The following is a 26,922-nucleotide window of genomic DNA, read 5'->3' on the forward strand; positions in this document are numbered from 1 at the left end:
GCACCTAGCAACATCATCCAAGGCACACGCATGTGGTTCAGGCTTCGGGTCAGCTGCCGGTGCACAACCATCATCCAGTACATATTTATAGGGTTCAGGCTACAATTGGGGGGGTTCAAGTCATCCAAAAACAAAAACAACAACAACAATGTAAAAGGTATTCAGGTCAGCCAGAAAGCGTTTCTATGACAATTTGAACCCAAAACGTGATCATCTTCCAAACCGAGCCCAGTTTTTTTGATGCACAAACCAAACCTGAACAGACAAGAAACCCCTAAAAATGACACATCAACAACATAAAAATAAGTTAAACACAAACTGCTGAATATTTATAGGCTGCTTAATCAGCTCACTTCCCTTCTAAATCCTTCTTTCCACACCAGCTTTCTGACAGAAATAACTCGGGGCAAACTTTCCCCACTACCATGGAAATATGGTAATACAGCAGTTGGGGGGGGGGGGGGGGGGGGGGCATGCGCTCACATTTGGCAGCAGCCCAACAGGCTATAAACCTAACGGTAACATGCAGTATTATCAACGTAATCACATAGCAATCAGCTTCCCATTTACTGATCCAACGTATAGAGAGCAACATATATTTTGGGTCACGCTTATTTTGCCAAGAAATCGCCCCCCCCCCCCTCCTTTTTTTTAAACAAGTCCTAATTGAAACTCATAACTGTGATTTTCCAACTTGTAAATAGCACGAACATCGACAGACACATCCCCTACGTGACATTAATGCAGTATGGAAACTACCGGGATCTGTCAATCTGCTGTGATGAGAGGAGGAGCCGATCTATTAGAATATAGACCAACTTTGATCACTCATCAGAGCTCCCTCTCTCTCCCTCTGCGCATGAAAACGGATGAGTCGACTAAAAGAGGAATATTGTGGAGTTAAAAGACTAAGAAGTGCCGAGGGGAACTGCAGCTCAACAGTGCACTAAAAAAAAAAAAAATGTTTCCAAGGCCAGAAATAGGTGAGGCGTATCTGATCAGAGCTGCCTCGTGTGAGGGGTTTGCATACGCTACAAACCAGCCACACTTCCGGTCCGCCACCAGAGGAGAGATTATTTTTCTTAGCGAAAACAGATGCAGATAATGATGTCTTCCGCTCGCGCCTTGAAAACCTTGAATAAAACCTTGTTAGGTTTTTCTGTGAAATCTTTATTCCTCCACCTTAGAAGCAGAGAGAGACAAGATCTCCCGTCCTTGCTCAACAATAAATAAAACGATGAATAGGTAAACCGGCCTGCACATCACCTCAGGTCTTAAAGGGCCCGGGGTGAGTCAACAAACACACTTCTTTATCAGTATTTTTTTTCTGTTCCTCACAGAACAAGTTCAGCATAAGTCAACACAGGTGGGATGTCACACATCTGATATTTTATAAATGCAACACCTCTCTAGTAAAAGTGAGTGTTTGCAACTGAAAGAATACTTCAGAATTTAAGATTCTGATTTTGCAGATCAAAATCATCGGTGACGCACTGCATAGAGCAATCTTGCGTTTTCATTTTTGGTCACTGGGTTCTTTTTGCTTTGCGCACACGATCATTTGCAGAAAGATTTAGTGGCGAGAAAGGAGTGTTTGCGGAACAATGTTAGAGAATTAGCGTCGTTTCAAACCGACGCCCGCAGCAGAAGCAGTTAAACCTTCTTAGTTCGCTCTCTGGAGGTATTAGGAGGTGTTTGGAGACAGACCCTGAAGGATCTGGTAGTAGACAACCTAAATGTAGTACATGCACTAAGCCAACACGTGAGTCCAGCTGGCTAGCTGTGATTAAAGCACCTGGTGTCCTCAACCTGCACAGAAAAAGGAACATTTCTGTGACAGGTACCCCGGCACTACTACAAAATGCATGACCTCCCATCTCCTGGGGGTAGAAGCCACAGAAGGACAAGTTCTTCTTAAAATGATTTTGGCGAAGAAAGTGAGTCATTTGGCCTTAATACATGAGAGAATGTAGCTGGGAGGAAGTATCCACTCATAACGTCTGTTCGCTACTGAGCTGAAAAGAGGAGAAATATCAATGTTCCCTGCAGTCATTGCCACAGGAAGAGGGATGGTAATTGCTGGTGCTGTGATGCTAGATGAGGCAGAGGTGGGTATGCTATGCTAACACGGCTGGCTATGAGTCATTGGGCATAATGTGGCTGCTTCCTCATGCTCCTGTCAGCCGTGCATTTAGACAGGCTGTCTGGGGGGCAAGGTGCTGCCTCTCGATGTCACTGTGAGCAAGACTAGCCGGAGTGGTGCTTGTAGCTCACTGACATGGTGGCAGCAGGAGGAAAAGGGCATTTCCTTGTGCGGGTTTACCACACCAGAGGAGATAACTAATGATAACGAATACTGTTTTCTTTTCCCCCCAAACACTTTCCTCTTTCTGGATGGTGTAATTCTTCCATTCGTTCAATTATCCCGCTGTCCCGCTGTGCACACATGGGTTTTTCTCAACCTTCTAAAAAAAAAAAAAAAAAGACAAGAAATAGAAAAAGCAGATTGATCCTCTGACACTGCAAGTACAGTTTTGTTTTTCTTTTTTTCTAGTGCGTCACATTCAATGTAACAAGTGCAGTCAACAACAAGGAGGGAAAGTAAGTAAAAGGCGTGTGAGTTTGGTCTCTAAGGCTCTGATACTGTTCTTTATTTTGCTCCAGTCGAGTTTAACCGCTGCAGAGACATCCAAGCTAGCCAATGGATTTTCGGGATGATTTGTTTACGTGGGCGCAAGCTTGGCGGCCCCGTCTGAGGCTGTTGTCAACAGGGATTGTAGGTGCCGACTGTCAGGTGAACAGAAGCTGAAAGCTAGCTAGCATGCTAGCAATCTCCACTGGCTGGGAGTGCAACCAGACAGATGTTGCACTGGCGAGAAATAGTCTAGTTTTAGTCTTTACACAGATGAAGCGCGTTGAGGTTTAACACTGGCTAGGAGGTCTCTTGAGACGTTGTCAGGCATGTTAGCTACGAGTGGGAAAGCTAAGCTAACCACTAAGCTTTGGGACACTTGCTGGAAACCGTGACTAGAGCACAACCCTGCTTAGCCTAAAGATGGCGAATTGTAAGCATCATCGACGTAAAACCACCACAGATTGAATGTGGAAACTAATCGGGTGCATCTGGTATCAAGTGATACATTTGATAGGTGCAATGTAGCTGGCCGTTCACTCCGATGGCACCCAAATCTAAAATGAACGCGTTTGTCACGCTGCTACCATGTTCCTCTCAATGCTGATCAGAGCCAGAGCTGATAAACACCCATGTCTACTGCAGTCATTTGACCCGGGACTGGATGCTGATTAAACGTGTTCCCGCTGGGGACAAAAGCCAGATGTTGGAGGGGTTTTTGGGGCCAGTGGGAAAGGGGCTTTAGCTCAAACCCTCCCTGACAATTAGACCTTCAATAAAGTCACATTTTAGGGAATTTTCACTGTGAGATCTATAATTTGCCTTTAGGAATTCTCTGCATCATTTGGAGGACATTCTTAAAGGGTAGTATAAATCTCACCCGTGGTTACAGTATAACTGTGCCAACAGCATAGCGTAGCTGCTTTTACATTCCTATCACACCCATGGTAAAATAAACACCAGTTCTCCCAAAAGAACCGACTACTTAGGGTAGATGTAGGAGGAGAAGGCAGTTCAGCCTCATGACCCCCTCTTTTCTCTCTCTCTCCCTCATCACTCTACCTCCTCCACCTCCTCCTCCTGCTGCTCTGCTGCCTTTTCCTCTTTCCGCATACTGCTTGCATTGCATATTCTCAGTTGTACACTTCGTGTTGTCCTCTGAAAGTTGTTTTTCTCCCGGTGGAAAAGTGCAAAGCACCGGCGTATTTGTCCTACTCCTGTTACTGTATGGGAGCAGATTGTATATGCAGGGAATTTATCCTAAATTGGTAAACACAGTCAGTCAAGGTGAAGCGTATCAACAACAGCCCAAGGTGTTCATTAGAATCAGTATAATGAAGGGTTTAACTGCAGAGCTATAGAGAGCCACAGCACCTTATACAACAAGTGACGGTTACAAAGGAAAACCTGCAGGAGACACTAAAGACTAGAAGAGCACCCTGTAGATCGCGTACCTCCGGGACTTCTTCCTAAGGAAATTAAGCTGGTCGTTGGATAATCTCGCGAATGGAGCAGTGCAGAACAGCGGCATAAAAGAAAATGCAATTTTTTTTTTTAAATTTTAAGTAGAATTTGCCTGCTTCGTTGTTGACTCACGCCACACGTCAAGCGAAGGCCGCTTTTACTTTTTGCATAAAGCAGGAAACATTCATGACAACAACGACAAATACTGCTCAACACAAAGTCACACCAGTCAATGTTTTGGTTTAAATATATAAGAAAACGTATTTCAGCTCATTATCTCATTTTAAATGGTTGAAACTTTAATGGTTTTCATTCACTCTCGTGTCAGACACAGACCCCTGGTTTACTGAGTCAAATGTTAATGTTCTCCTATTTTTGCCTGACTGGAGCTGAGTGTATCCCCTGTGTCCTGGAGGTCCTGGAGTGGCAGTCTTAAACTTCTCTTTGCATTCATCATTTTTGGCAATAATCCAAAATCCAGTGTAAAAATCCGAACGGCTTTTAGTAGAGAGAAACCGTAGCAGTGCTAAGTTATGGGTTGACCTACAGAACGACATCATCCCCGCGGTACTCCGTTACCCCCCCCCCCCCCCCCAAGCTTCAACTCTGCTCTGAATCCCAGGAAACACACGCACCGTTCATTCAATTACCTCCAGAAACTCAGCCATATTTGAAAAACAAACGCTGTAATAACTCTACCTGGGAAACATTTTCTGTGTACATGAATAAACTTACCATGATGGTGGATCTGGCATCAAACGCCACACGTTTGATCCTCTGAATGATACCGTCCCCTCCATGAGCCTGCAGGGAGATGAATTGAGACAGTTTGTGTCCTAATTTTTGTATTCACCACTCACAGTATCAAGGATTTGTTGCAATTACTCGGGGACAACACTACAATCCTTAAACAGCAAAGCAATATGTCGGTAGAAACGGCTCGCGCTGCAGAATCGCAGCCTCGGCTCATATGCTGGGTACATCCCCGACATTTGGAAGAGTGTCAAATGATCCTCTCCCCTGCACACCTTAGTCATTGTCTTTTAGTTCTGCTCTGTCTGAGCTCACTTATCGGCTACTTCACCTGAGCAGCCAATGAGTGATCTGTTCCGACTGTAACTCGCCGGGACGGCCAATTAGTGAGCTCTGGCAACTTCTGGAGAAAAGACGGTTCGGTGGAATCAGCTGTTGTATAGGATTTGCTTTGGCTGTGCACTTTCAGAAGTTTGGAAGATGGCTAGCAGGTTGTCTCTCTCTCTCTCTCTACATCAAATTCGGGATTGCAACCAGACGCTGCATATTCAACATGAAACAAAAGATGAATCACGCACACACACACACACACACACAAAAAAACCCGTTGTATGTACTCCAAGAGCAGAGGAAAGACTTCAAAAATGTTAACTATAGGCTTAAAACCTGCAAGAGAGATGAGACAGCCTGTCATTTCTCTTCTCTCATGGCTGCCTCATGTTTCATGCAAGGCTAACTATGCCTCCTTTCATGCTTATTGTGACTGACAAGACTTAATTTAGCTCATATCTGCACATCTATCTGCATATATGTCAGATGACTGGAAGCCCAAGTACAGAAATGAGAGAAGTACATCAAGATTAAAAAAAGAAGAGTGTTCTTCATCCAGCAGAGGGGAAGTTTATTCTTCAGCTGTGCAGTAAATCGTGCCATCCAGTTCACCGCTCCGTCAAAATCAAACAAAAAACATAATGTGAGGGAATTCTATCTATAATTATTGGTTATGTAAAGAAGTTTGGGGTCATACACCGATTTTACGCTATATTTTAATCAAGAAGTTTCAGATCTTACGTGCTCTATTATGAAGACATTACTGCACTGTTATTTAGGACTGATTTTTATTTTTGCTTTACTATTGTGGTGTTTTCATCATGATCTTGTGCACTATCTGCTGTGGATCTGTGCTGTTTGACAGGTAGGATGATATTCACAGCAAGAGGCCAATGTTTACGGCCAGAAAAAGGGGGAATGGAGACAAACACAAAAACGGTGAAATGAGAAAACACCAATATTGGACAAATTAGTATTTTAAACATCGGTATTAGTATCTGCCCAGAACTACACACCTGGTGCATCCCTAACTGATGTATAAGTGTTATTTTATCCATCTTATGTCACAATAAATACAGGGATTGATCAACTAATTTATAGTTTTGGGTGCATTTTGATATTATTCATTGATTCTTTGGGTTTTTCAGTGACATAAGTAAAATTCAAAAGTAAATCTACTTCACCTTCAAGTCCTGCATCTATTGGGTAAAATAAAAACTTCTGCTCTGCACATTTGAGTTGGATATTGCTTTTTGCATAATTCATATTATCTAAAATTTCCCTTGCTATGCTGTATTTTGTGTATTTATACATGAAGTATGAGCCAGCCTTGAGAGAACTCCTAGCGGCCAGTACCGTGGTGACGGGGAGACACAGGCCTGGCTCTGGCTGGAGCTGAACTGTAGAAACATGGAGGTTACTACTGTTGGGTTTTCTTGGGGTTTTTCTTGGAGTTGGTTTGTTTTCCTGAGCAGAAAATAGCTCGGACCTTTCTTGGAAGAAGAAAAAAGAAACAAGGAGAGGACCTCTGGCTGTTGGACTCGTGGTTTCATACATCTGGTGACTTCAGCAGAGTGCAGGGTGAACCAGGGATGACATTTCTTTCCAGGCGGTGTACAGATTAGTGTACACACTACAACACAGAGCCGTGTAGTAATCTCACTGTTTGACTTCGAAGACAGAATTATTGTAGATAATCTATTCAGGAGGGATAGCAGTATGAAATCTAAACATACAAAAGGAGATTGCAAAAATACCTCATCTGCTGAAAATATTTTCCCGGGGTGGGGAGGGGGGCTTAAAATGCAAGGCAACATGCTTGATTAATGAAGACTACTGGTGTGATTACAATGGTACAACAGGGGGAGAGAGGTAAGAGCTGAATGCATAAACAGGGAGCAGGAGAGAGCGAGAAGAAAAGCAAGATTTGGACCTGTGCAGAACCGTTCAAAACACTGCTGATGAATTGGACCAGCTGCTCCAGGGTCTCGATCGGCTCGCCGGGCAGGAAGTACTGCTCATTGGATGTGTTGAGGATGATAACAGAGGGCACCGTCACCTCGCTGAGAGGAGAGGAGAAAAAAAACAAAACAGGAAACACTGCTTTTAATCTTCTTAACCTCAACACCTTGGACTGCCTTTATCAAAGTGCATCATTAGATGGGAACAAATTGTCGTTACGTGAAGAACAAATTGCAGCAGCGAGGGTAAAATATAGTGATAAACAAACCATTTGTACTCAGAGAAACTTAGCTTTTCCCATGGGTATATATTCAAAGAGATTTCAGGAGGAGCAAGGCAATGCAGCCTGGCCTATTTCAGCGTGGCATTTCTTCCGATTCTTTATGCAAACATACAACTCCTCTGTGTCCCTCACAGTTAAAGAAACCTTCACAAATTACAGCTGACAAGTGAATCGAATGGAGTCCAGGGGAAAGAGACTGCTGCTTCCATGCTGAGGGGACGTCAGCCCAGTCGTCCGGTGATCTTTGATGCTTCGCTCCAGCAGAATACACAAACTGAGGCCTTGGTCTGACTTCAGGCAAATCCGATTTGCTTCTCTAATTTGTTTGTTTTTCCCCACCAAAACTGTCGGCATTGGTATTTGCAGGTGATGAAATCGTCTCTGTTGCGATTAGACGTCATCGTCTACCTGAAGGATTCATAGGTCCAACATGCTGGGGTGCACAGCTCTCCGTCACCAAAGCATAAAGAAAATGGGAGCCCGGCTGACACCATCCGTACATCGTGTTACCATGACAATACCTTAACCACATATTACCATGACACAGCGATTCTGTCAGAACCCCTCAAGATACATTACGAGTGTTTTGAGGTGTTAGCAGAAAAATATGACTACTGAGATGAAAATAAGGTCGAAGATGCTTTTCCAAGTATCAGGATGTACTGTGGTAACGACGGTTATCCCAAACCCCTACACCCCTACTGTTGGTGTCAGTGGAAACGGGATGCAAGTGATGCAAAACAAACACTTCTTAATTCTTACACTGCAGAGCGTCCAGACTGAGATGCATCCGTAGGATGTGATCGGAATAACACCTCAATCCAGCTTCAAATGAGGTTTGGGTCAGTTGTGCAAAAATGTTATTTTATGTGTTGTGTTGTTTTGAAGCCGTCCAGACTGTCTAATATCAAACTGAATACAATCGAGACATACTGACAATCTGATAGGGTCTGGCAGTTTGAACAAGGCCTAGAGGACACAGCAACTGTACACCCTCAAACCAACTTTCTCCAGACAAATCAGCAGAGGAATTACAAAACTCAGATAACAAAGAAGGTCAAATAAACAAGCAATCATTCTTTTTCAACACCAAAGCCTGGCTTAGATAAGGTATCCTGGTGCTTAGACACACACACACACACACACACACACACACACACACACACACACACACACACACCGTCCATCACGGCGCTGCCACCTCACATCCCCGTGGTGCTACTCAACCCGGCAACAAATTGCTCACAGACACGCACATATCCATCACTGTCCCAACCCACCACCCAGCTGAGATCAGGAGGGCAAACACACACGCCCATGAGGTAGAGTCATCAATGCCTCACAAGTCCATCCAGCTGAGATCTGCAATCACATGTAGACACACACACACACACACACACCAACACACGCACGCACACACATCGAGTGTGTGTTCCATCGGATATGCAGACTGCTCCAACAGATGGCACCCATTTAAAATAAATATGGATTAGCCTAGTCACCTCTGAGTGGAGAACACTGGAGGGGTGGTGGCGGTGGTGTGTGTGAGTGTGTGTGTGTGTGTGTGTGGGGGGGGGGTGTTACCACCCACAGTGGTGGGTTATATTCACTGTACCTCATACAACTGCAGCTGACAGAAAAAGGCATTCTTTTAACGGCCAACAAGGGACAAATCCTTTTTATTTTTTCTTACAAAATCAGTTTATGTGTCTTATCTGTTTTATCCACGTATAATTTGATTATTAAAGAAAACGTGCCATTTTACTCACTATGATCAATGCCACTTTTATGTGGTAATTATGTGGCAGGGCCTAGAGACCGCTTACGACAGCATAAAACTGGAAGCAGAGGGAACAGCAAGACTGGCTCTTTCTAAAGTCATTACCTGCAACTGTAAAGCTCACTTAGTGACTCCTGGATCTGTTGTTGTTCTTTAAACCTCTTTGGTACAAAAGCAAAACACTGGTGGCTTAATGGGGGGCGGTTAACTGCTTTTGTGCCCTTATGATCCTTTATTGTCTGTTTGTGATTTTTTTTTTTTTGGTGCTATAATCACTGATGTGATAGGTGACGTGTTAACACAGCAGCCTTCTGAAAACCGCTACAAGTCGACAATGAGTTCTTTCTAATGATGCGTCAGGTCACAAAACCTGACCCTGATTGGTTCTTTGTGAGCGAGCTTCAGATTGGACAGATGGTAACACACCAGTCTGCTAATGTTGACTTCTTTTTTAACATACAGTTTCCACCAATCAGCGCGGAGCAGACGAGTCGTGCAAAAGTCCGTGTGAATAGCATGTTAGCTTTAGCGCCGAACACAGAATTAAACAGCACAGGTGTCAACAACCAACAAGAGCAAAAAATGAATTAATTAATAAGACAATTTCCCAAAATGCTCGACTATTTATTTGAAATGGTAAAAATGTGATGGGGGGGGGGACTCGAATTAAAAGGGGTAGGAGTACGTAAGTGTACTTCTTCCTACTCCTTTTCGTTCATGTAAATTGAGTTGTTAAATGAATAATAGACGAAAATTATTGTTCTGTTTGTTTTGTTTTCAGTTCTCATTGTTTACTTATTATTATTATTCAATGTTTTTATATATTGTCATTTTCATGATCAAAATAAAGACATATAGTCAGGGGCAGGGACAAAGCATTCGGCTGACACCTGGTTTAAATTGATTTACAACTTTTTTCAAACAAATCTGGATATTTTTAAGTTTAAAAAAAAAAAACTACAGAACTACTACAGAAGTCCTGCGTGTGGGGCTTTCACCTGAGATATTACGAATCTTACCTTCACTGACTTTTCCATCACCTTGGATCACACATCGAGTTTTTCAGAACCCACAATAAATTCAATATAAGGAGTTAGCAGTAATCCAATGTTTAAACAGAGGCGGATACAGCTTCCGACTCTGAGTGGTGCTCATGCAGTGTGTGTGTGTGTGTGTGTGTGTGTTTGTATCAATGAATTGGTGCCTCTGGTGAAAGCGGGAGCAGCCGTACGCCAGACAGAACGCTGCCAGAACACAGTAATCGCTGTGATGACAGAAAGAGGGATAAAAAGCCATCAGATTTATTTCCACGGGCCTCCTAAGGGAGAGGATTAGTGGACATTGACAGGCCAGGATTTCATTCCTCAAAGGAGGGCAATTAATCCTGTGCTACAGTGTCCAAATTCAGCCGTGTAAAACCAAGCGAAATACATATTGTATGTGCTGATAGAAAATCAGGAAGGCTAATCACCTCCTTTATCCTTAGTTATCAACACTGAGGGTCTAATTTCAGCTGTGCACCAAGAGTCCGTTTTTATTTCTTACACACTTTTAATTATTCTATAACCTCCCCTCATATAAATAATAACTTCCTTAAATTAAAATGAGATGCTTCGTCAGTCTGCAACAGATTCTCACACAAACTAGATTATATTAAGATACATAATTAGATACTGTACGTTGGTAGATGGGAAACAGACACACCAACGTTCTGGCCTGTAACACCAGCGGCGCTATGTCTAATTAAAAGTGTGGGATGTCAGTTGCAGGGTCTCGCCGAGCGTGACACGTCCATGGTCGTCCTCAGCCAGGGCGCCAAGCTACTGCAGCCAGGGCTCTCTGCATCATTAGCACTGGGCTTTGACACCCTATTAAAACAAGGGCTACAGATCTAATCCTCGTACACGCTTACGTGGAAATTTCTCACATTTTCATCTTACCTTCATGCAGCGGGCATACTCATGATGATGCTAAAAACGAATCGCCTGTGATAATTGACTCCGCCCACACGAGAGCGGCTTGACAGGCAGACATTACGAGGCCTGGATACAACGCTGACAGTAGGTAACATGAGGTAGAGAGTGAGCTGCAGGATCTACTCACCCCATGATGAGGCTGTTAATGTAGTCATTCCCATCCATGTGACCAAACTGGAAGTCTCTGTAGACACAAAACAAATCATGAGAAAGATGCAGTACAATGAAATAAAGAGAGAGAGGGGAAAAAAAGTCACAAAATTTCCTGTCTGGGTGGAACACATGAGGCATTAACAAACTGGGACAAAACTTTCCTCCACAATAGCATACAAAAACCACATTGGCTGGAACTGCCTGTTCTCACTGTTAAAAGACTGGGATCACTTTTGTGATTGTAAGGAAAAATCCCAGAGCTCCATCCCATTCCTTCGCCTCTTCCTCGTCTTTCCCAGCACAGATAGCACTCGGGTGATTTATCTTCTAAACGATAAGGCAAGCAGGAGGAATTCCATTTGTATCTCATTGTACTGCACTATGTCAGAGCGGAGTGTATTGTGGGTAGACTAGGTAAGGGGGTTGCATGAGTCCGAGGGAAGCCGGAGACTCTGACTGATTAAGGGGGCCCCTGCATATATATTATATTCATATTGAATCATGCCTCCATCTAGCACGTTTGTCCCCTGGGTGCTAAACAATACCGCCTGCGCTTATATCAGTGACATGATTATGAAAAAGAAGCAACTACATAATAAATCCAGTGAATGCAATATAAAAATCAGTCTAGGTTAGTGATAATCCGGCTGACAACAGCGGGACAGCTTGGGAATAAAACTCATCAGACAGTCAGGCGTCGATGGATCTGCATGTCTAAGACTGATCTATTAATGGAACCGCTGAAGTATGAAGGTCCACAAGGTGCCACTCCAAGATTGAATTCCTTTTGACGTGTATTAATTCTAATATTTCCTCATCTTCATAATTTAAAACATTTACAAGTAAGTTTCACTTCTTGGCTTGACAGCCTGACATGGTGACATGAAGGGATGGATTAAGGACTAAATACCAGAGTGTACTGCAATGTTTCCTGGTGAATATTCTCAGATTCTTATAATAGAAGAGTGGATTTGGGCTGTTTATTTTACCTCCCCCTCTGGTAATGAAAAAGTGACTCAGATGTCCATTTACGGGATATTTATTGACCGTGTTCATTAGGAATTATGGTTCTCACGGGCAGGAGGCTGATTTATAAGACCACATTCCAACAGAATTAATATTGTAGAGAAAGTGGATGTTAAAATATTTAGTTCCACTGTTGCAAAAATCTGTTTTCCAGGACTCCACAGCAGCCACTGTATATTACTAAAGGTGGTTTATGATACAGAAGAATATTGAGGGCCATGAGAATGAATTGTGGGCCGATAAACACCAATGTTATTTGGCCAAAAGATGGCGCCAATTGTGGTGGGATTTTGGTGGTTTTTTTTGTAGTTGATCTTTAGTCGTCCTTTTGTGTCAGGGCAACAAAGTCATTATTGTGGAAAAAAAAAAAAAAAAACAGGAGAAGTTATCCAGGAGTTTTTCTAGTTATTACCACATCCCCTTTGTGTGAACTTTAGTCATTCACATTTCCAAAGGAACATTTTAAGTGTTACTTCACCCCAAACGTTTACTCTGAACATTGAAGTACTTACAAATCGGTGTCTTGACCTCACAAAGTTGCTTTTTCACAAATACGGCAAGAGGCGGCCACATATTAGCTCGAGGCTAAGAGCGCCTCATTGCCACCAACTTCAAGCAACAGCAAAACTGTCCAAAAACATCTGTTTATACACCCAAAAGCAAATAATTCAGGAAAATCCACACCTATTTAATCCACCAGCGCTTTGATTAGAGGGAAAAACAAATTAATAACTTAAATCCTTCCAGTTAATCCTGTTTGTAGTAGCGCCGAGCAAAGACCAGCTGGAGTGTGGAGCTGAACCAACGTGCTTGCGTTAGTTCCCAGAGGTGCAGAGTCAGATTTGGATGATGTCGGTCCACGCGCTTGAGAGTTTGTACACAAGACTGGAGCAGCGTCAGCTTCAAGCAGGGCTAAAGTGATGAAAAAAATATATCTTTGTGACCTCAAGACACCCATCTGTGTAGACTTGAATACACTTTTGAGGAATCACTGATGTTTCACTCAAAAATATCAAAAATTAAAAAAAAAAATCAAAATATCAGCCACTGCCATCTGCAAATGCCGTTTCAATTGGCAAACGAGGCAAATATCAGTTGATGTATCGGTGCATCTCGATATGCCTTGAGAGAAAGACCTGCTACACACCAAAAACTAGATTAAAAAAATACCACGTCAGGCAGAGAATTCACAATAACCACTGGGAAAAAAGTCTGTTTCAGAGAGTTTTGAACATTTGCGAACATAAATCTTATTGACAGGGAAGAGGCATCTGGGAACTATGGAACACGACACTATTCTGGGACAGAAAGTCATGGGACAAAGGTCTCTGTTTGTGCTAGGCTAAGCTTCCCACAGCCTTCACAGTAACGACTAGTGACGAATCGCAACCCAATACACAACCACCAACCAACAAACAAATCCAGGCTTTCTCACAAGTACACACACACACGCGCGCTAGCTCCCAGATCTGAGATTTGTATATTTTCTGTCATGAGGGAGGCTGAACTGACTACTGTGGCATTTACTGCATCAAACAGGTCGCTCAAACGTCAGTCATCACCTGTAGTCTGTTGACTCGAGGCACTGCCTCTGCCCCCACCAGGGGAGATACTCCTGTGACTTGTAATTACAAGTACCGTTTAGGTACGTCAGAACACCGCAGGCAGCTCTGATCTCAGCGGGGGTCTCCCACTCACAAGTCTGGGTAGTGCGGCGTACAGTAGTTTAATTGATGATAGGGATCTGTGTAATTCAATCAGTCCTTATGGGAAAGCCTGAAGAGGGAGGGACACTTTGATCATGGCGGTTTGAGATACAATAATCTATCTGAGCAACGTGGTCAATGATGAGGCAACGTGGTGATGGGGGGTGTTCTTTTTTTTTTTCTTATTAATCCCACATCCTCTTGTCGCCTGCTGCACTACGAGGGATGAGAGATAAGCATCAGCTACAGAACAGCAACCTTAGATTTGAATTCAAGCCACTTGAGCAGAGCACATGTTTGCAGACGCGGGAGGTTTGACCTCCGTCCTCTAGCTGAAGGCTGACATACCAACTGTATTCATTAAATCTTCCTGCAGCGTACACGTACACACACACACACACACACACACACACACAACTTGATTCAGCAGTAATATGCTGAACATTTAGGTGTCTGTGCGCTTGCATCATCTATCTTCCACTATCTCTCCCTACAACTTTACTGCCTCCAGCAGCAATAATAATAATAATAATAATGTCATGAAATTATTTGTTATTGCCACCGTGAATTCCGCATCTTGTTAAATTGGTTCCTTGGTTCCGAACAAGGCACTGTCTACGATAAATGATCCACCTCTAATTGTTATTGTACAGCCTGTCGGAGAAAACTATCTATTTATGTCCAACTGAAATGTAATTGCAATATTCCCCACACTATAAATTCATCTGCCATTTAATTTGTTGTCCTGTGTTTCTCTATGAGGAAAAGGGAAGATTACCTTTATCTATTCTAACTACAACAGTTTGTTTTTAGGAACAAACACACCTCTTATCCGTTATGAAGTATCTGTTAGCATTCTAGACAGCTAATTAGCGATCTAGCATGAAAGATACCACATGTACGAAAAGGCCAACTTTCAAATTGATTTGTGCTCCGAAGGCCAAACAAAACTGGGCAGCCCGCAATTTAGGTTACAGGCCACAGTTCCTCTCCATCCACTCATGAGGGCTGAGTGGATACTGAAAGACAGGATAAGCCAGTGCAGTTAGCATGCTAACATCAGTAAGGATGGGCTGATTGTTTTTTATTTTTTCACATTGTACTGATGAGTTCCTGAATCGAATCCCGAGGCGTTCCCAGGCTGGCCAAGAGACATAATCCCTCCAGCGTATCATGGGTTGGCCCAATGGCCTCCTACTGGTCAGACATGCCCGGAAAACCTCCTGAGGGAGGCGTCCAGAAGGCATCCTCACCAGATGCCCGAACCACCTCAACTGACTCCTCTCAACATGGTGGAGCAGCGGCTCTACTCTGAGTCCCTCCTGAATGACTGAGCTTCTCACCCTCTCCCTAAGGGAGAGCCCAGCCACCCAGCAGAGGAAAGACATTTCGGCCGCTTGTATTCGCAATCTTGTTCTTTCGGTCATTACCCAAAGCTCATGACCACAGGTGAGGATTGGAACGTAGATCGAATGGTAAATTGAGAGCTTCGCCTTTTGGCTAAGCTCCCTCTTTACCACAACGGACTGGTTTAGCACCTGCATCACTGCGGATGCCACCCCAATCCGCCTGTCAACCCCCCTTCATGTCAAGGTAAAATACTTAAACATAGCACATTCAGACACACCTGCAAACTGCACTTCCCAACTGCTAACTGCTAAGGCTAACACTGTGCCTACCCATGACTTATAATGTAGCAAAGATGGAGGTAAAGCAGAAATCAAGTCTTATTTTTGGTGTCAAACTGGGCTATAAGAAGCTATGGCTACAAGCTAATCCAACATCTCAACTCCCTCTAGTTGGCTATCGTGCATGCCTGATCAATAGCTGTTCCCTTTCAAACTGCTATTCAGAAACAAAGAGTCCCAAATCCACTCAATGCCATAAGGATTACATCTGTAAACCCCTTACTCTGCAGGATCATTGGGCAGAAAACCTGTTCAGACCAGCCCCGAGTCGGCACTGACCCTCAATTGTTGGGGGGAGGCGAATCAAACCCAAAAAAAAAAACATTAACAACAACAACAAAAACGCCGGTATCTATGTGGTCCCAGCATAGCACAATTATGGTCAATACTTTAAAAAAAAGAAGCCATTATTTTTGCCTGCAAAGGAGGACAATTGAATCCAGTTGCAGTCGGACTTTAACACAACCGGAGCTAAGACTCTGACTGACAGCAGAGAAAAACTTATATTTGGAAGCTGACATTTTGCATAATTACCTTTCCACTGAACCTGAGCGAACACAGTTGTGCCATAACAAAGGAATAAACATGCCTGTGAACAGGCAGTGTTCCCCGGCGAGTGCACCGTGCTAGAATAAATGTAGAAATTGGATATTCATCTTTGATCTCATCGTCTCCGCGTGCCTTACCTGTTAAAATGCTCTCTGTATTCCTTTGCCACCCTCTGAATCAAGGTCTTTAATCTAAAAGCAAATGAGAAAAGAGTGAAATACCACAAGAGTCGAAGTCTGAACCTTTTTTAGCCAGTGCCTGCAATTTGTGGGAAGATCCAAACAATTACAGCAAGTCTTATCTTGATGTGACAGCCATGCACTTAACTATTGTGGTTACCATGGGAGTGTATGGCAGAGGAGCCATGCCTTTTAATTTTAGTGTTCTTTGTACCTGCCACTCTCCTCTGTGGGGTCCTTCTCATCGATGACTGCAATCGCAACCAGTTTGCCTAAGGTAGCAGACAGGGATTACAAATCACAATCACACAATAAGAGGTTGCGAAGACAATGGCGGGGAGATAAGAGGCTCTGGAGGAGGCCCTTCGCCTCTCGATGGGAGGAAAAAGAAAGGAGAGACACCGAAGGCTTGATTTATTCATCACTCAAACATTAAGTTAGCTTGAGCTTGAACAGGAAACAAGTGGTCACTTTCTGGAAGAAGAGCTATTTCAGTGTCATTTAAAACCAATGCCAAGACAAATAGTCCTACTTGAGAAACGGTTACACAACTTAAAAGGTGTGTTATTCAAACTCGGAGGCTACAAACTCCTTGTTGCTTTGATAGGAGTGCCAGCCTGCCCCCTGGTGGTTACTGGTGGTGCAGCAAAGTTATATAAAAGCAGTGGACAACTTGGCATCATGAAAAAGAACAACTTCTCTTCAAAAAAAAAAAATTAAAATTCTGGTTTAAGTTATTGAGAGGGCAAGGAAACAGTTTGTTAGCATATTGAGGTCTTCCTGCTCCAGGAAATCAGAATATCTGAGGTACTTCCTTGCACCATTGTACAGTTTTGCGGCAGTTGAGAAAAAGCACAGCAATAAATACTTAATTTATGGTTCCATGGAGGAGTTTTGTTTGCTTTTTTCCCCTTTTCCTCTTCGTGGAAATACAACCTGTGAAAAAGTGCATAATTAACTCTGTACAGTCTTGTAGCCTCTAATTAGGAGCGGGGAATCTACTGCTGTTGAAGCTCCAGACCGCATTTAATACTGTCTTTTCCAAATATTGTGTTGATATTACTGAAGAAAATGTCACAATCAGGTCAAACAATTGTTCATTTGTGTATTATGTCTTATTACCATTGCTGTTTTGTGGTATATTAAACACTTGTTCTCATTATTATTATGATTATTACTATTATTATTGAGGGGATAAGACTTCCTCTCGCGCAATTGGACTGAAAGGCTTTAGCAGATCTTCGGCGGTGTTTTCACCCTCTGGCTTCAAGTCTCCCGGCGTGAATGTTTTTGCTATTTCTGACCCACAGATGAAGCTGGAAAATAATGGACTGGTGTTTAGAGAGCTAATGGGATCCGCATCTTTCATAGAGACATGATGTCGCTTCATTTACGATGCACCCTTTTAACAAATGTGTAAATATCACATTTCCTGAGGCACCATAAATTGGCCCATTTTCTAATCCATTATTTTAGGGACTAATTTATTGCTGCAGGGGGCCATGAGACACTGAAAAATAGTGGTTTTATTTTCATTGGCTTTAATATCACAGGAAACCAGGGACTCCAGATAAGTACCAGGTATTAGTACTAGACTGGAAATACATGGAACGGCTCTTTTCATTGCCTCCATTAATTCATTTGAATATTTAGAGCAAAATTCTTTTTTTTTTTTTTTTTTAAACGTACTACCTATTGCGTTTCTTCTTCTTTTTTTTTCCTTCCCCAAAATCATCAAAGTCATGTGACCATTTCAACTTTACTTCGGCCTCAGTCATGGCATTAGATTCCCTCTCTGGCTGTAAAGAGAAATCTTCCATGGTTTGTTTGTTTTTTTTCTCCCAGTACAAAGATGATGGCGTTGTTGTTTTGATTCCACTGAATAGATTTTGTTTACAACATGCCATCAATCTCAGTACTGCTGTCCCTTAAATAAAACTAAACAACAGGGCCAGACTATTCATTGAGTTTGGGTACACTGGTACTTAGGCGTGAGTTTTGTGTCAATATGAGCTACAGTGTGTGTCGGATGAGGGCTTTAGAGCACAAAACCTTATTCCACCAGCTCCACTGAGCCCGAGCACTTTAATAAAACGCCTTTAGAGACAAAGCTGGCAAGTTGCTTTCACAAGTACACTTCTAAATATCGTTCTATTTTAAGGCAACAGATGGAAGCCACAGACTACGGCGTCTTTAATCAGTGTTTATCCCTTGAAGACGCATTTCGGTACACAAAACGAAGCACTAGGTGTAGGTGGGTCAAGCCTGTGAGCAGCAATAGCAGAATGCAACCGTCGAGCACCAGTTAACTACACATTAAGGGGTGAAATAGCGTGTCTAATATTAGAAAGCACAGCTTTCTCGGTACGTGGCGTCGGTTTACTGCTGTTTAAGAGACAGTTTGTATTTCACTCTTGAGCTTACATTTCCTGTGGGAAGGAAGGTAAGTACGTTTGAGTAAGTGGAGCCACATGGCGTAAATCTAGAGAAGCAGCCTCAATACAAAATTAAGACTGATATATTTATAAGGGAGTCTTGGCGAGCGCAGCTCTTTAATGCACGATCTTGGGCTGGAGATTTGAGCGGAGGACGTTTAATATTCAGGATTTTAGTATGACAGCCGGCTGTGTGTAATGTATTTTGTAATTATGTGATTTGTAACAGTAATCACTGATGACAGGAGTTTTTGCAGCCTGATGCAAGAAAGCTTAGACTTAAAAAATGCAATGCAATTTTGAAGAGCATATATTGTGGATGTCACGGGACATTGGATAATGACACATTTTATGAATACGCCACCTGTCTCTCCCAGCTCATATAGCGTAAAGCCATCGATCTGAAGGTATCCTTGGAAGCGCTCCTTGTTCACCCACCCGGACAGACTGCCATCCTCGTACTCTGCAACACAGAGACACCATTTTTCATACACGGGAGCACAAAGGAGCCCATCGATATTCAGCACATAACCCGTCTATGTTAACGGCCAAGCAGCAGAGTGTATTGATGGCAGGATTGGAGGGAGATCACCGTGATTACCACCTGTATTCTCTCATGATGGCGCACAGGCAGAGGTCATTTGATCAGAAGTGAGTTTGGCAACATGCTTAAAGTGATCGGGGAGGTTATTTGAGGTCTGAAATGTCCAAATGGACTGTGACTCACTGCAAGAGCAGTCTCTCCTTATCAGTTGTTGTAACAACGTCAAAAAAGAGAAGGCGACAGCAAAATGTGAAGAGAGGAAGTCCAGATGCAGCAGGAGCAGAGAGGAAGAGCAGCGACGGGGGCAGAGATGTACAAACAGATTTTTCTCTGCAGTTTTTCCAAGTGTGGCAATGCAAGAAAATAAGACAGTTGCATATTTAAATTTACAAAACCTGCTGTTTTTTTGGTACTGTTGGCTCACCTGTGATATTTTTCACAGCCACTTTTGCTTGAAAAGAAAAAAAAAACCCTCTCACGCACATATTTGGTTTACAAATGAATCTCCACAAAAAGTTCAATTTTCAGAACACTCTTTTAGACATTTGGGGCAAGACAGTTTCAATGGTTGTGGTGGTGGTGGTGGAGGGGGGGATACAATTCTGTTCTTTAAAAAAATGTGAGGTAAAATAAAGAATCGTCTCCTGCAAGTGAGCCCAAGTTCACATCTGTGGGCAACATGAAAAAGGGGAACCAGAATCTTTTCCTCCGAGTACAAATAAGGTGGCAAGAAGCTGCTCAAATCTGCTTTGTGTGTCTAAGAGAAGCTACAGGATGCTCATAATTAATGTCAAATGTCGCCGGGACCTCATTATGACATGCTAATAAGTTATCATAACCTTACTGCTACCATTACAGAAATTACAAGCATACTGATGACTTTTACATGGCTCTTAAGCTGCAGGCCCCCCAGAGGAGCAGGGAACATAACACAGGACATGACAACTAAAACCTGCAACGCTCTTTTAAACCCCCCCAAGGTCACGGCTTATCGTAATAATAATAATAATATCACAACGCATTTGTCAGTGTTGCTGCAGCACGAAAGGAAGAGAAGGAAGCCTTGTTGTTCAAGCTGTTGAGTCGGTCGGTCCTGAACACATTCCAGAGTTCTTTCCACAGATGTTCAGCCTTTGCAGACAGCATGCAGCTGCCCGATGCTTCTACCAGAAGCAAGACAGAGCTGAAGACCCCATACTGGCTGATGAACCCCTCACTGCCTGAACCGGCTTCACCTTGAAACAAATTAGAGCTGCTCCCTTCCCTGGCGCCAGCCTCACAATCTCCATACTGCCCGACAGGAGCTTGTCAGCCCAGAGTTCACGCAGCGGGAGGCAGGAGAGAAAGATGAGGGGCAGAGAGAGGAATAGAAACAGACAGTGGAGGGAGGGAGAATGATCCGGCGTCAGAGTTTGGAGCACACAGGGGGGGGGGGGCTGCCCTGACACATTTCAAAGATGAAGGTTAATGGTGCACGAGACCCCCAAGATAGTGTAGAAACCAAAGAGAGCAACAGAGAGGGAGGCGGGGATGAAGGTGATCTCATCAAAGATGACACAAACAGGCTGGTGGAGGTTTAGAAGGATCAACGACGGATTAACATCCCCTAAAATGAGGCGACGTGCCATACTTTCTTCCTAGCAAGAAGTTAAACAGTGAAATGCCAAAGCTGATCACTAACAGCAAAAGAACAAACAAACAAACAAAAAACAGCACAAGTCAAAGTTGGGTTCATTTGATGGGAACCACGTGAGGCTGTGTGAGGAAGATGTTTTCCTTCTGTTATGGAATAAACAACATGATGTGGAAGAAAGCAGGCTGACGGCAATTTAACTGGGATATAAACTAAATAATAGATCTTGATCAAGAAATGCGTGCACTTTGATTTACAGCTACGGGGTTGGAGACATTTTTAATAATGAAAAGGTTTCGACTGTTAGGAGAATCAGCCTTTGCTAGGAACGTAGGCTACTGACATATGGATTAAACCAAATATATATATATATATATATATATATCTCACATGATAAAATATGAATGAGATGAAAAAGTGTTGTGTCTTGATGCGTAGTCTCATATGGGTTGGGTGAGTTCTTGGCATAATTAGGGCTGCAGAGACGTACAGTTGTCAGTGTATACCGCAGCATTAACTTTGGCAGTTATCACAGTGTGTACTTTTGCTTATCTAACATGTTAAAAATTAAACAACCATACAGATTCTCACGCGCGCATGTACACAGACTTTCTATTTATACTTCCAACAGAAACACATCCGAGTTTCCGTTATGACTTCAAACATTCTTTAGACCGAATTAAGAAACTGAATTTTGATGCTAAATTTCGTACTCATCTCAGACAGCAGGCACTCTAGGCTGAACAAAACCACGGCGCATGTAGCGACTAGCGGCTCCAGTCCACTGGATGGTGGTAATGAGCCTCAATATGGGTTTGGCAACTCTAAGTAGATGGTCAGCAGCTGGGAGAGGTACAGTGCTCACATCAGTACAGCACATTGGGTGGTGTTGTATTTCTGCAACAAGGCCCCGGTGTAACAAATCTTTAAATCCTCTGAATGACCGGCGGTCTCAGCTGCCTTCGTCTCCTCAGATACAACCAAACTTTGTCTTTATATCTGGAGAGCAAGCAACACGTCCAACACCAGCTGGAACTCAATCACTTACAACCGGTCCAACAGGAGGAGAGTCCTCAAGATCTCTCTACAGCGTTTGCTGATCAATGGCTCTTCTACTCCACCAGGTGCAGTCGTGCACAACGTTGCCAATGACACAATCTTCTGCCGGAATTCCGTAGCCTATTTTATTCACACCCGTGGATGGACCGACACCGAATGCAAATATCCTTTTTTTTTTTGGTTTTGTTTTGTTTTTGTGTGACGTAGCCACAGATCGCTCTGACAGCCAAATGTGAACACAACTGGCTGCATCCTGCCAGTGGCCTGGAGCAGAGTTCAGGATCCAGGATCTATAATTTCATCCGTATCGCCTTCAAATATTCATCACATATCACCTTTCCGCCAATCTCTGGCAAAATAGGTTCATTATTCCTTGAGATATCCTGCCGTTGAAGGTAATAAGAGGATTCACTCTCGAGTGCACTTTTCTTTGCCGTCATTCACTCTGACCTCCCTGCGGTCGGAATATGCGACTACTACATGTACGCAGTCGCAGAATATCAATGTATTATCCCCCTGAGAAGTGCCATCTTGTCATCCCTGGCATGGACTGTTAATCAGCCTGTCACCTAAGTGCACCTAATAAACATCTCTGCCCCACAGCTGCTTCTCGTACCCGACGTGACTTGGTCTAACCACAACCCACTCAACAGATGAATAAAAATACTTACGCTGAGCTGTGCATTAACAGTGTTTGAAAGCCAACGTCTTGGTGAGTGAAAGCACTTGCAAATAGCTCACTGTGAACACTAACGTACGGCCTAATTAAACGTTTTCAGTCTTCGCACAGAACTAACACGGAGTCCGGCGGCACTCATGGCACACGCAGTGATCAAAACCATTCGCCTCTTGTGCACAGCTTTGTAGCATGAAACTGAGGATTTTAGTAATTAAATATGTATGAGTCTCTGTGCTGTACTATATTTCCAACAGCACGCTTCAAAAGGGATGCTGCTGTTTGTGATGTGCACTAAACCAATCAAAGCTAAACAACAACGCGTCAAATATTATTTACAGACAGTGAGAGGCTGGTTTTGGACAGCGTGTATTTGCTCTGCGGTATCCGAATCTGGGGCGGTGATAAGAGTTGTTTGGATATTCTGCTAACTGTCAGCTAGACAATAAAAAATAAAGAAAAAACAACGCAGGTCATAGGAATTATAATCTGTGCATCCACAGAAATGCCGACACGCTGGAATAAACGTCAGTCACACAACGGTGTCACCGAGTTCTGATGCAAATGAGCCTTAGAAGTTCAACTACATTAAATGAGATTAAAACTGTCTGACAGAGCACCATGAAAAGATGCTTCAGCCTTATTTACTTTCTGAACCTCCATATTAAGAGAGAGCAGTCATCTGAGAAACACAGAGTGATGCACGGCTGCGCACGCGCTCACTCACACACACACACACACACACACACACACACACACAAAGCAGATGTTAGACCACAGCTGCTGAGAGGAAGGACAAGGCCAGCGACTTCCTCGGTTGCTGATGAGAGAGTTTTGCTGTTGTCATTTTAGAGTAAAGGCCAGTTTTTCACCTTCGGTGTCTGATTAGAATGGTTTTCTTCCCTTACGTTTAAAAGGCTGAAAAGGAAATGTTAGGAGGGACGCAAATGTTTTGTCTTGCCGCTCCCCGTCTCAGTCTCTTAACAGGTTTAATGTACGGTCACCATGGCAATACGACAAATTCACCATATGCTCCGTATCCAGGTCTGGGGGGGGGGGGGGGGGGGGGTTGTTAGGAATAGTGAACCAGTTCTGCTTCGAGTCTGACGAAGGAGCCAGAGAGTAATTAGCCGATTCCTAATAGCTGTTATAACCATTTCCATTCTCACTTTCAATGGACTGGTTATCATTGAGAGCTGACAGTAGGCGTGGTTCAAGCATGACTTCATCTGAAAGGTGTCGTTAGCCACCAAGCTAGCCCACTTATCTCTTGCTCATTCTAGTCTTCTTTGGTCCCAACATCCACCACTTCAAACCCCAACTCCAGGTTAGACCAGCTTTATGCTCGGACTCCCGCAGCCTCGGCTTGCATCCCCCGTAACGCCATCGAGAAAAACTGAAATGTATGATTTGCACATTTATAGACGATTCAAACACTTCTCCAGCTTTGGATTTTCAACTGCATAATCATGACCTCACCATGCTTACGAAGAAACTTTGCACTTTTTCCAAACGTTAAGCACTGTAATTTTGTGTATTATAAGCCAACTTTTAAAATAATGCTGTGTTGTCATGTTTGATTACAGTTTCTTAATCCAATATTGGGCACAGTTTCGGGAAGAAGAGCGAGTGCCATTACGCCTCCTTCCGTTACGGTGAGGTGGGGCAGAGGGCTGAAGTCATGGATTCGGTTCTTCGGGCTCCACATTAAGCACCAAACTCCTCCGGCAGCATCCGCCACTGGGGCCTCTTTGTGCTGACCTTGGTTCTCTAAACTTCCACCTCCCAGCGCGGGCCCACAGTGGCACCAAAATACAAGACACAGTGGAGGAATGTGGTGAACTTACATTGTTGTGGTGAGAAGCTTGAAATTGGGCAACAGGAAAAAAAGCAGTTCCTCTAAACCTCTCATGCCAGATATGATTTATCGCTGGGACTTGACGGCCGCTTCAACGATTCAATTGATGCCTCGGAGCGGCCGCATTTGCGATACAAGCTCTGCAATGGTTTCCTTGGCCTAAACTGTGGTCTCTCACGCCCACACGTTCATCCACCCTTGCCGGCTATTTGCGTCTGCCTAGAGACAAACCGCCACAACATCACTGGCCTCACCACACACACAATAGCGGGCAGAACCCTGGCTGCTTTATGATGGGCCAGGCACACCATAACTCAGCGTGGTGAGGAAGATGAAAGGACAGCGGCAGCAACATAAAAACTAGAGGAGCAGCTCCAGTTTCAAGGATTTCAGGGGAAGTGGGAAGGAAACAGGACAGCGAACAACATGGCAGCCGTGAAAACATACTTCCTGCCAAGCTTTTCACACCTATTGTCAGGTTCCTTTGGCCTGGATAGGAGTTATAAGTAGCTGCTTTGTTGGCCTCTGATCAAATGACACGCTGTTGGACGTGTCACTCATCTACTGGACAGAAAATGTCCCTTTCTGTCAATCACTCTCTCTGGACAACAGCAGCGTCAACAGAATAAGAACAGAAGGAGAACGAGCCAAATCTGAACTTGGGGGGGAAAAAAAAGTTGTGAAGTCACATGACTGCATGTATAATTCTGTTGTTGTTTAAATCGGTGGTCGCGCATTGTGGTGCATCCGAGCGCATAAACAAATGAGCAAACCCCAGCTGGGTTTAATACGTATGATTCTAACACCGCTAACTTCTCTTCAAACCTGTTCAAAGAGCACAGCAGCCTCCTTAGCATCGCTAAAATAGCAATTTAATCAGAGTAAACATGCAGAAATTTCTTGCTGAAAACCAGGTATTGTGATATCACTTGTCACAGACACAAACAGGTCAGGTACTTGTCTTCATGACGCCATTTCCTCCATGTACAAACATGTGACCGTTGTGATGTGGAGTTCCCCCTTTTTTTTCTTTCTGCTGCCTGTACGGGTGTTGCTCAGCCGCAGCCAGCGAACCCTTCAACAGGCGAGGTTCCAGAGGTGGAACGAAGCATATCTCACAACGTACAAAACACACCAGGTGCGAACTTTCAGAGAGGACCGCATTTCCAAGGTGTTGTGTGGGGTCCAAGTGAGGTTTCACACGTGTAGTTGTGGTTTGGATCCAAAGGTAGGAAGTCTGTACCGATCCGGCTGAATCGTACTCACCGTCGTACGTGTAGAAGTCTCCATCCTTGAAGACAATAACCGCAGGAAGCTCTGGTAAGGTTAAAGACTGAAAACACAAAAGACACCTCTTTGAAAATCAAAGTCCATACAAACATATACATTTATATGTATATGTCATTTACCCTTTGAATGGATCTGGCAAATATAGAAATGTCCACCTTTCTCAGTAAAAGCATAGAGACCTGATGTGTGGCTTCATAGCAAAATCATCAAAATAAAGATAAAACAGTAAATCTAATGAGGGTAAAACAGCTCGGATAAAACTGCTTTCATGCCCTTTAACCTCCTCCAGTCTGCCCTTCCTCTGGACTCCTTTTTTCTGTTATTCTATAATACTTCTTTTATAATTTAATCCTGTCTTTGTCCTTACTATTGTTCATCGTCTCTCTTTAACAATTTATTCAATTACGTTCATAAAAATTAAGGGGAAAAAAATAAATTTGATTTGGTCTCACTGAATTCTCTCTTCTTTTTTTTTTTCCATCCTTGATGAAAAACACGTCATCTGGACGTAAACTATGACAGCGTATAAAACGTCGACATATCCAGCACCTACGATCATCAGTCTTAAAACCTTAAATGAGTTTCAAACTGAGGTCAAGTCCGTAGAATCCAGGCTGTCTGCGAGTAAATGCTGGCTTCGATTACTCTGACGCGAATAAATCTGCGCGCTTTTATTGGATGTCACATGTTGAAACTGTGCTGCTGTTGTTCTTGGCCAAGTCGGAGAGATTCTTGACCTAAATGGGACTAACCTGGTTAAATAAAATCATGTGGAAAAATAAAAATCGGAACACTTCAGCATAAATTCATTACACAACGCTTTCAAAATAGAAGAGAATGTTTTACCTCTGGCAAAACTTCTTCTGAAGCTGAGAAGAAGTAAGAGTAGACGATGAGCTCTGAGGCTACATCGTTGTACTTCTCCTGCAACGGAGAACGAGGCTTC

General features: G+C 43.4%; 1 protein-coding gene across 3 annotated transcripts in view; it reads right to left on the minus strand.

The window, feature by feature from the left end:
• The window catches only part of tmx3b (thioredoxin related transmembrane protein 3b), a 111,870-nt gene that overhangs the window by 78,228 nt on the left and 6,720 nt on the right, over positions 1 to 26,922 (minus strand). For all 3 annotated transcript variants that reach the window (XM_086191284.1, XM_086191283.1, XM_086191282.1), the window contains exons 8-15: positions 26,823 to 26,900; positions 25,953 to 26,019; positions 19,281 to 19,379; positions 16,696 to 16,753; positions 16,440 to 16,493; positions 11,308 to 11,364; positions 7,113 to 7,242; positions 4,832 to 4,900 (exon numbers count right to left, since the gene is read on the minus strand). In XM_086191284.1, the coding sequence (XP_086047410.1) occupies positions 4,832 to 4,900; positions 7,113 to 7,242; positions 11,308 to 11,364; positions 16,440 to 16,493; positions 16,696 to 16,753; positions 19,281 to 19,379; positions 25,953 to 26,019; positions 26,823 to 26,900 (612 nt within the window). The remainder of the gene's footprint in view (positions 1 to 4,831; positions 4,901 to 7,112; positions 7,243 to 11,307; positions 11,365 to 16,439; positions 16,494 to 16,695; positions 16,754 to 19,280; positions 19,380 to 25,952; positions 26,020 to 26,822; positions 26,901 to 26,922) is intronic.

The sequence above is a fragment of the Aulostomus chinensis genome, chromosome 21, assembly GCF_037954235.1.
Source record: "Aulostomus chinensis isolate RoL2024-O1b breed Wild chromosome 21, RoL_Achi_v1.0, whole genome shotgun sequence".
NCBI lineage: Eukaryota > Metazoa > Chordata > Actinopteri > Syngnathiformes > Aulostomidae > Aulostomus > Aulostomus chinensis.